The sequence below is a fragment of the Quercus lobata genome, chromosome 2 (assembly GCF_001633185.2).
Source record: "Quercus lobata isolate SW786 chromosome 2, ValleyOak3.0 Primary Assembly, whole genome shotgun sequence".
Classification (NCBI taxonomy): Eukaryota; Viridiplantae; Streptophyta; class Magnoliopsida; order Fagales; family Fagaceae; genus Quercus; species Quercus lobata.
In genome coordinates this window covers 57889802-57901299 of record NC_044905.1, presented here as the reverse complement: position 1 = coordinate 57901299, position 11498 = coordinate 57889802, and the positions used below count along the sequence as shown (strand labels likewise).

General features: G+C 32.9%; 1 protein-coding gene across 1 annotated transcript; it reads left to right on the top strand.

The window, feature by feature from the left end:
* The first annotated feature begins 10403 nt into the window (after positions 1-10403).
* Positions 10404-11498, top strand: LOC115957420 (geranylgeranyl pyrophosphate synthase, chloroplastic-like). Its single transcript, XM_031075658.1, has one exon. It carries the CDS (start codon positions 10404-10406, stop codon positions 11496-11498), a length of 1095 nt encoding a protein of 364 aa, XP_030931518.1.

Genomic DNA, 11498 nt, shown 5'->3' with positions numbered 1-11498 from the left:
TGCATGAAGGCACAAAGGCTGTTAAAATAAATAAATTGTAGCAATTGACTTCTAAATTTGAAAGCATTAGGATGTCTGATGATGAATCTTTTGATGAATTCTATGCTAAATTGAATGATATTGTTAATTATGCTTTTAACTTGGGTGAAATTTATGATCAACCTAAAATTGTTAGGAAGATTCTTAGATCTTTGACTGAAGACTTTAGACCCAAGGTGACTGACATTACTGAAAGCAAGGATGTGGACTCCATCCCTATTGATGAGCTTCTAGGATCTCTTCAATCCTATGAGTTGGATCTACCCAAAACTACCAAATCCAAATCAATGGCTCTTAAGTCAGTTGATGATATTAAAGGTGGTGGATTTGATGATGAGCTCTCTGTTACAGAGATTGCCTATCTTGCCAAGAACTTTAGAAACTTTCTCAGGAATAGCAATAGAAAGGCAAGAGGCACAAACACTGCTGAACCTAGAAATTTTAGGAAGCATGATCCCACTAAGGTTAACAACAATGATAAGCCTAGAGAAAGAGTAGGTCAAGCTTCTAATAATTCCTTGGGCTCTCAGTGTTTTGGATGTCAAGGGTATGGACACATGAAATCTGAATGTCTAACCTATTTGAAGTCTAAGGGTAAGACTATGGCTGTAACCCTTAGTGATGGTGAAGTTTCTAATCATGAGTCTGATTGTAATGAGGATGGAAACTTCATTACTTTCACTGCTACTGTTATAGTTGATGAGAGCATATCTGTTGAAGAGAACCCTTCTGATGGGGAACTCTCTGAAGATGCAGATCTTCAAGAGGCCTATAACAAACTTTACAAAGTTGTTGCAAAGGATGCTATGAATGTTGAACTTGGCCTAAAGAAAATTGAATCTCTTGAGCTTGAAAAGAAAAATTTGCTTGTTAAATTGTTTGATGCTAATGATCTTTTGAACAATGTGAAAACTGAAAACATGCTTTTGCTTGATAAAGTTAAATCTTTGGAACTTGATTTATCTGTTGCTAGATCTGCTAGTTCTAAACTTGATCAAATGTTGAGTGTTCAAAAGTCGTCTTCTGACAAAACTGGATTAGGTTATGTTGATAGCATCTCCGTGTCCGCTCCTCATTCCACTAAGTTTGTTCCTTCATCTTCTTCTTCTGAACCTTTAGTGAGTGAGATAGTGAGTGAAATTGTCAAACCCTCTGTGAGTGAGGTTGCTAAACCCTTAGAAGGTTCATCATCTAGGAAGATTAGGGCTGATCTGAAAGAATCTAAGCCTAAGAAGCCTACCCTATCTTAGAACAAGACACATGATAAGCCTGCATGGGTTTGTCACTTTTATGGAAAGACTGGACACATCCGTCCAAATTGCTACAAGCTGCAAGCTGCTAAGAGAGCAAACAAACCAAAAGTACCTGTGCCTCAAGCACTTGATCCTATGGTACTTATTGGTGATTTGGTAAAGGCTTTAAACTTTTATTCCAATTTTGGAGTTGGTAATCATTCTCAAGTGAATAAGAACTCCAATGCTCGTGGTGCATCTAAAAGGTTTTGGACGTAAAAGACTCGACCTAACTGAGTCTTTCTGACATGGTCCTTGTACTTCATTGCTCTACCCTTTGTGACCATTGTTCTTTGGTTTTTGTTTTTTTTTTTTTTTTTTTTTTTTTTTTTTTTTCTAGGATTTGCATAGCATAACATTCATGCATTTCATTCTAAGTGTTTTTTTTATTTTTATTAAAATAAAAAAAATTAAAAAAAGGAAGAAAAAGGAAGCACATTTTGTTTTGCACTATTCTTCTTGGTTTTTGAGAACAAGGTTGGTCAATTTATTTTCACATAACATGTCTGAACGGTGCAAAACTGCAAGTGCACAGTATCGTAGTTTTATAGTAAAGTGATGAGAAGAGTATTGTCTTCAGGGATTGGTAACTTACTTTTGACAAATACCAAAATTATTCTAATCTTGATTTTATCTAGAGAAGTCACTAAGGTTTTAGTAATTAGAATTCAAAATAAAATCAATTTAAATAAAAGATACGCAGAGGAAAAGAAATATGTTGTTTGAAAATCAACTTAATGAGAGAGAAACTTCTAGGAAATCGATTTCACCTAATCTCTCACTATGCTTTACTCATCTAGCTAATTGAATTTAATTTTCTCTGTTTGTTAGCAATCTCCAAACTCTTCCAAAAGTCTCTTTCGATAGTCAATTGGAAACATTCTTGTTCATCAATTTACAAAAGAGTATGCAATTTAATAAAGTAAGAAAGCATTAAGACCAACGATTTTAATACTACATAGGTTCATACAAGTCTTTCGATCTCTATATTTACCTATGCTGAAATATTCAAGATCTATCTTATAATCCCCCCTTTCGACAGCAAATCACAAGATTAAAATCATCTAATTAATGGCCAGTTAATTAGAAGTAATAAGCTTAGAATAAATCAGACAAACATGAAGAGAATTTGTTCAAATTAACATAGAAAAGCAAGCATAGTTCGAAACTAGATTACATCGTTTTCCTAGAATAAAGAAAGTTTAGTTCATGCTAAAAATTAAATCCAACACAAACGAGTTCACCATAATTTTTTCTGAGAAGATTGGACAGAAATAAATGCTGAAAAATTCTCTGTTCCAGCCCTCTCTTTCTGCTTCAGCACACCATTCTTCTTTACTGTTCAGTGGCTGCCTTTCTTTTCTTTTTTTCTGTTTCGGCTGCCCTCTTTTTTTCCTCCACGTTCTTTCTCTTTTTCTTTTTGCCCTATGTTTTTAAAGTCTAGCCCTTTACTTGTTGCAGCCTAACACAGCCCAAAAAGCCCAAACCTTTTTCAGTTTTTCAACCCAAACGTTTTTGCTTCAGTTCAGCTACTCTTTCTTCTTTTTTTTTTTTTTTTTTTTGCTTTATTCTTTTCTGGTTCAGTCCAAAAATATTACATTCAGCCCAAAACGTTTTTTTCTTCAACCCATAATACTTTTTCAGTTCAGCCCAAAAATCTCTATTCAACTTCAACGCCTCCTTCTTTTTGTTTCTTTTCTTCCTGCATTTCTTTTCTGCCTTTAGCCACTTCGTATTGCCCTTTTTTCAGCCCAAGTGTTCAGCTCAAAACCTTTTTCAGTTGCTTCATGTCTCTTTATTTGAGTAAATCTTCATTTTCTTCAAATCTGAAATAAAATTTAAATAACAATAATGAAGTCTAAAATCAAAAAAAAAAAAAAAAAAGACTAAAGTTTAAAGTTGAGGAGTGGTAAATTACACTCAATTATACAAGTCATCAATGTCTTTTGTACTTTGTTTAGCTTTGATCAGCTTATTTATTGCACTTTACTAGTTGAAGATTTGTAGTGCATGTTGTGTGGGAAAGATGTGTATGGTTTTTGATTACTATGTCTTAATCTTGAAATCACATGTTTTTAAATGTTGAACTTGAACTTTTAGAGAAATGCATAAATAATCATCTCACCACTGTTCACTAGCCAATCATGAACACCTTAGTGCATATCATAAGATTTTGTGCTCAAGAAAGAGTAGCACATGCACAAAAAGAATATAAGGTGAAGCCTCGGTTAAAGTGCTTAATTCTTAAAATCAAAATTGGTGTGTACTATTAGGCTTGATGCCAAACTCATATAACTTAAAATTGGAATGTATATTATGAGGTATAAATACAAGAAACTTACATGATTGCAAGTTTATGATCTAGGAGATGTGAGAGTTATATGATGTAACTTTTTAGGTGATAATCTCTTTTAAATTCTTTGTGATGAATTTTGTAGACTTTGTGATTAATTGCTATTCACATATCACCTCACATGTATTTTAAGTTTTTGCTAGTCGCACACACTACACGAGTTACTCTTTGCTAAACATTGTACATGTTATTGTGTGTGTTTATGGTCTGACCAACTAAGTTATTGCAATTACTTTGAATTATGTGCAAACTAAATTTGTTACTTGAAAATTTGTGGAGAATGCAAGAAATTTTGTTTTTGGGAATTTTGGGCTTAATATCCTTGATTTGAAAATCATATCATCTCATACTCATGCATTTTTGTTCTTAAATTTCAATGCTTTGAGTTAAATCAACTTGTTTTTCAAAAATTGTGTTTTTCCTCAAAAATATGGTGAGCCTCTTCCAAATTCGATCGGTCCATTCTTTTTTTCAACCGATCGAAATTTTTAAAATTTGAGAGAGGGAGTCTCTGTCTGTTTCGACCGATCGAGAATGATTTTCGACCGATCGAAACTCGTGAATTAGGTTTTTCAAAAAGGCAGAATTGGACTTTTTCAAACTTACTTTTCAAATAGTTCTTTTCTTTTCTCTCTCTCTGCGTTGGCTCTAGGCTCCACCATTCAATTTTTGTCGTTTTCCTTCAAGATTTTTGCAAGGTTTTTGTCCTTGGAGGCTAGTAAGACCCTTTTACCCTTCTTTTTCAAGTTTATTTCTTGATTTCATGCATTTTTCATGCATTATCATGGATATTTTCGGCACTTTCAAACATATTGGGGTTTTTGATGATTTGAACCTATTCTTGTGAAATTGATCAATGGGTTTTTGTGCTATGATGCTATAATGATGTTCCCTATAGTTTAATTTGATCCTTGACCCCTTTGGTATGGATTTTTGGAAATTCTTTCTGCTTCTTCATCAACTTGCTTACTTTGTATATTTATCTCTTGTTGAGTTTGTTAAATCTTTCCTTGAACATTTTGGTCTTATCATATGTGGTAATAATTATTTGTGTTATACTGCCTTAACCGCCTTAAAGGCACGTGATTCTTGTCTTAGGTATTTGGATAGTGATTGTTCTAGGCATATGACAGGAAACAAAGGATTATTCAAGACTCTTTTTGAAGGAAAGATTGGGACAGTCACTTTTGGAGATGGAAGCAAATCTGTCATCAGAGGCATTGGAACTGTGGACATCCCAGGATTACTGGTCTTTGAAGATGTTTGGTATGTTGATGGACTAAAGGCAAATTTACTCAGCATCAGTAAGATTTGTGACAATGGATTAAATGTTCTCTTCACTAAGCATGAATGTGAGATACTTGATGGTGGAGGTGACTGTATGTGTGTTGGTGTACGAACAGCGGACAACTGTTATGGATTGACACCAAGCATAAGCAACAAGTGTTTTAGTGCAAAAATTGATCAAGTTGATTTGTGGCATCAACGGTTGGGGTATGCAAGTCATAAGCAGTTAGAAAATATTTCAAAATGTGATGCTGATATTCCTCCACCGATTGTTTCGGATGATTCAGACATTCGTCGCACGTTGGATCATGTCTTGACCGTTCAAGTGACTCAAGGACAGATTTTGGTGGATGTGCTTGATGAGATCTGTGCCTTGCGTGCGGAGTTGGCACAGTTTAGACCACCTCCCTTTTGATGATGGATATCTTGTTTGCCCTTTGGCATTCCGTCATAAAAAGGGGGAGTACTTTGTAGAGTTTTTGTTTTCAGGGGGAGTTTATTTGTTTTTGGTTGAAGTTTGTGGAGTTTTAGATTGTATCTAGGTAATTTACTTTGTACTTATGCATTTTTAGCTCTTACCTTATTTTTGATGGGCTATTCATGTTAGGGGGAGTTTTTTGTTTTGTTGGTACTTTATTTGTTTCTTGTTTCAAACTGCTTATATTTATATTTATGAGTTATTCATTGATATATGTCTTTATTTGTGTGTTGTTTGAAATTAAGAAGTTATTTTGTTTACTTGTATTATTTCCACACATGCGGTTATGCATTTTGTTTAGTGTTTCAGGAAATATACAGGTTGATTCAATTGAGCTGATGTCTACACTTGCAACTGATGGATAGTAGTTAGGATTGAATTTGGTTTATGAACATTATTTTGTAAAGGGCTTTTCATTTTGTAAACTTTGAGTTTCTAAGTTGTGTTTTGTCACAGATTGCCAAAGGGGGAGTTTGTTAGGTTCTAAAGTTTAGGATTTTATGTATTTAGAACTCTAATGTGTATTGTTGGCAAACCATGATCAAAACAATGTGTTTAGAAGTATTTAAAGCTAGCTCAAAGTCGTGTGTCAATGTAAAGTTGGAATCGAGTTAAAGCAGGAAGCATTGTGCCTTTCGGCCTGGCTCGACCGATCGAAGCTCGGGCAGAATGCTTTTCTGTAGATTCGTCCAATTCAGCCCTATTTGTTTTAAAACGTTTTTAGGGTTTCTTATTTGTCCTAAGTATAAAAGGCAAACCCTAGCCACGTTTTAGTGTTGCTCATATTTGCGGTTTGTGTAAATCTCTTGTGAGATCTAGAGGAACTTTCCTTTACACAAACTTAGGGTTTTCAAGGAGAAGATTTATCTACACCTTGATGATCAATTCAGTTGCTGCCATTAAAGCTTAAAGAATACACAAGCGGGTGTGCTTGTAGCTGGTGGGAATTTAAGAAAAAAGGAGTCCGTGGATTCGGAGCTTACACGTGGTCGTGTCAGTAAGTTCGACTGGTTGGTAGCAATAAGAAGTCGAGCGTGGGGGCTTTTAAGTATTATTGTATGAACTTCGATTCTTTCAAGATAGTGGATTCAAGTTTACCTTGAGGATAGCTAGGTCAAATCTTCCCCAGGTTTTTACCGGTTTGGTTTCCTAGGTGATCATATCTTATGTTATTTATTTTCCACTACTATGCATGATATGATTGTTTGATTGTGATAACCTAGACTTGGAATTTGGACTAAGTAACAACTTGGCTAATTATCTAGGTTAAATAAATTGTTTAAGGGGTCTAAAAACCATCATAGCCTTTAAGAACACATATATTATTATTTTTATCATTAAAAAAACATAGATATTAATATTACACATGAAAAAATAATGAATTCAATAATTGAAACGGTTGAAAAAAAAATTAAGCCAAAACCTCAATTCATTAATGAAAAAATATCCAAATTTTTTAACCTTAAAAAAAAAAAAAAAAAAAAAAAGAGTTAAGTAAAGATAGACTTATATAGAAATTGGACAGATGGATTCTCTTGTATCCAATTTCATGTTTGATAGCAAATTTTCCATAATAAAATATTGATGTCAACAACAAATAATCATGTAATAAGAAATTAAAAAATACAAACATATTGCTTGCTATATTGACTTCTAAAAAAAATACTAAAATGTGTGATCAAACATAGAATTTCAGTCTATCTATAAAACTTGTTGATAAAAATCATATTATATATAATAAAAAGGCAACAAATACACAAAATCTATTTAATTTGATGAAAGAAAAAAAAATACCTGCAAGGTTATAGGTTGGGTAGAGAGGAGAAAGGAAAAATATAGCCAATAATTGTAAAGTACGTAGTAGAAATAATGAAACACCAAAAAAACTATGTGTATATATAGTGGGAATTTTAAGTTGTGAAGAAGATATGAACAAAAAGAAGTAGTTCAGATACTTTTTTTTTTTTTTTTTACATTATTATTAGGAAAAAGATGACATAAGATGCAAATTTATTCACACAAAAAAAAAACAAAAACAAAACAAAAAAAAAAAAAAAAAAAAAACAAAAACAAAAACGTAGGAAAAAAAAAAAAAGCAAGTTCTATCTTCTTTTTTTTTCCTTTTACGTTTTTTAAAGAAACATAGGAAATTTTTTTTCATCAAGATCAAGATGGTGTCAACTAAAACCATAGATGGCAACGGTAACCTCTTTCTCTCTTTTTTATATATATATATATATATATATATATATATATATATTATAAACAATCTCTTTCATATATATATATATATATATATATATACATATTATAAACATTCTCTTTCTCATTATGATGGGATTTGGATTTTACACGTGGGAGCTGCGATCATTTATATAAAAAAAAAATATATACATTTTATTTACTCATTATTTGTTGTGGCATACCGGCATATGGAGTTTTCATTATCTTGGCTGGTGGAGTGTCGATGTCAACACGAATCTGTTTCGTACTCATTAAAATTTAAACAAATTAAGAAGTTATATCCTTATCAAAAACAAAGATTTAAAATTGATCTCTCTCTAGATTTTAGAGTCCTTATTTAATTATTCTTTCACTTTAACTACTTTAATTTACCTACTCTACGTATACTCTAATCTTTTTTTTAATAGAAATTATAGATAAATTAATAATAAAAGGATTATATGAAGAATTTAGATTGTAATCAAATTAAAATTTTTATCAACTTAGAAATTATAGGAGAAAAAGATAAGGACAAAAAATATATATCTATTTTTTTAATTTAGGGTTTGTTAATAATATTTTAGATAGACACAACTGTTATATTTTTAAATCAAATACTAATTTCTTTCATTACTTGATTTGTCATATTTATCCAAAATATATATATATATATATATATATATATCTATTCTTAAAATCTAAAAATTTATTAAAATTTCTGCAATTTGGTGCCGCCACTTGGCACAACCACGGCGTCTAAGTTCATCAAGGTCAAGATGGTGTCAACTAAAATCATAAATGGCAATGGTAATCTCTTTCTCTTATATATATATTATAAACAATCTCTTTCTCATTATGATGGGATTTGAATTTTACACGTGGTAGCTACGCTTATTTATAAAATAAAATAAAAAAAATACATTTTATTTACTCATTATTTGCTGTGGCGTACTGGCATATGGGGTTTTCATCATCTTGGCTGGTGGAGTGTCGGTGTCTACACGTAGCTGTTTCATACTCATTAAAATTTCAACAAATTAAGAAGTTATATCCTTATCAAAAAGAAAGATTTAAAATTGATCTCTCTCTATACTTTAGAGTCTTTATTTAACTATTCTTTCACTTTAACTACTTTAGTTTACCTACTCTATGTATACTCTAAATTTTTTTTTTTTTTTTTTTATAGAAATTATAGATAAATTAATAATAAAAGGATTATATGAAGAAAAAGATAAGGACAAAACAATATAGGAGAAAAGATAAATTAAAATTTTTATCAACTTAAAAATTATAGGAGAAAAAGATAAGGACAAAAAATATATATCTATTTTTTGATTTTAGGGTTTGTTGATAACATTTTAGATAGACACAACTGTTATAGTTGTAAATCAAATACTACTTTCTTTCGTTACTTGATTTGTCATATTTATCCAAAAAATATGTATATATTTATTTTTAAAATCTAAAAATTTATTAAAATTTCCGCAATTTGGTGTCGCCACTTGACGTAACCACGGCGTCTAAGCCCAACTTTTATTATATATAATATGATATTGATATTGATTGATTTCATGACTGATTTGGCATTTGGAAAATTATTATTGATTATCATATGGATCCATATTTGACATTATTTTATGAATAATATTATATTTACAACATTTTTACAATAAATTATAGGCGACAAATTGTTATTATTTTTAATTTAAGCTCACCATTGACATCACTTTTAACCCACCAATGACAGCTTGCTTCTAAGAAAGATTTATTGTGAACATAAAATTACTCATATTTTATTATCTACCGTTATCAACTTGCCACCTTAGACAATTGTGAAATATGTTACGCCTATAAACTTATTGTCAAATTATTATCCTGTGTGTTACTCATTCTTGTGTATTAGATTTTTCACATAAATTATAAAACGGAACAATTAACCGAAATTTGTGTTATATATTTAACCTATCCAAGGCATTGTAGCAGGATGGTGTGGTTATGAAAGCTGAAAGGGTTGCTGTCAAGTGAAGCTTCCATTGACGTAGTTTTTCTGTAAGCTTTGGAAAATTCTGGTAGCACGTCTAGTTCTTATGTTAGAACTTTTTTATTTTTTTGAGAAGCAAGAACAAAATGTTGCAATATAATGTATGTCTCATGGCCAGTCCCAAGAGGTAAAGGCAGCATCGCTGCTCCACAAGGCAATGGAATATGAGACCACTCATCAATTAATGGAGGAGCTCCCTAAGGAGGACCATCAACATCAACAAGCACTTTGTTATGTAAGAACTTAATTCAACTATTCTGCAAGCCTTATTCAGGGCCCCCACCACCCCCCCCCCCCCCCCAAAAAAAAAAAAAAGGCTGAAAGGGTTTAAAATAATTTCTATCAAAACTCACCTGGGCTAAAATACAAAATTAAATGGAATCAAAATTTCCAAAGAAAGAAAAAAATCAAGCCAATTGATGCACTAGACTCCCAAGTCCTACGAAAAAGGAATAACCAAAAGCTATAGGTTTGAAGTTTGAACACTTAAAATAGCATCTTCAGCAACCTAAAACAAGACCACCAATAACCAAACTCTATATATAGGTTTGGACAGTCAATATAGCATGTTCATCACATTCCTTAGTAAACCCAGTTTTTTTTGTAGTACTGTAACTACTAGTAGATAGAAGTAGCTAGAAACAAGGCTACCAAAATTAGCACGAATAGTTCTTAATAAACTTCATTCCAATGGCCTTCTCTGCAACCATATCAAGTTTTCGCACTTCAAACCTTCTCAAGATCCATATCAATGGCTACAAAAACTTGACTAGAGTCCCATTAGGCCACCCCAAACCTGTTCTAGGGAAAATTAGAGCCATCCATGCTGTAAACTCATCTTTGTTCCAACCATTCCTCACGGAAGAATTACTCAACGAGGAAATGAACAACCCTTTACCCATATTTCAATTCGAAGAATACATGGCCATAAAGACAAAAACTGTGAACAAAGCACTAGAAGAGGCAGTGCCTTTGCAACATCCATTGAAAATCCATGAGGCAATGAGATACTCACTTCTTGCCAGTGGAAAGCGTGTACGACCAATTTTATGCATTGCTTCATGTGCATTAGTAGGAGGGGATGAGTCTTTAACCCTTCCAATTTCTTGTGCCGTAGAGATGATCCACACAATGTCACTAATTCATGACGATCTCCCTTGCATGGACAACGATGATCTTAGACGTGGAAAGCCCACAAACCACAAGGCTTTTGGTGAAGAAACCGCTGTTCTAGCGGGGGATGCTCTCCTCTCCCTTGCCTTCCAACACATAGCAGCCAAGACGGCAAAAGTTTCTTCCGACCGTGTCATCCAAGCCATTGCTGAGCTTGGTTCAGCAGTTGGGTCTGAAGGGCTTGTGGCAGGTCAAGTTGTGGACCTTTGTTGCGAGGGAAAAGAAGTGAGTTTGAGTGAATTAGAGTACATTCATGTCCATAAAACAGCAAAGCTCCTAGAGGCTTCAGCTGTTTGTGGAGTTATTGTGGGAGGTGGGAATGTGATTGAGATAGAGAGGGTGAGGAATTATGCTAGGTGTATAGGGTTGTTGTTTCAAGTAGTGGATGATATTTTGGATGTGACTAAATCATCCGAGGAGTTGGGAAAGACGGCCGGGAAGGATTTGGCAAGTGATAAGGCCACATATCCTAAGCTTATGGGCATTGACAAGGCTAAGAAGTTTGCCAGGAAGCTGGCAAATCAAGCAGTGCAAGAGCTTGCCTATTTTGATCCAATAAGAGCTGCCCCATTATATTATTTAGCTGAATACATAGCCAATCGACAGAGTTAG

Coding starts and splice junctions, on each gene's coding strand:
- LOC115957420 (XM_031075658.1), top strand. CDS start 10,404: ATGGCCTTCTCTGCAACCATATCAAGTTTTCGCACTTCAAACCTTCTC.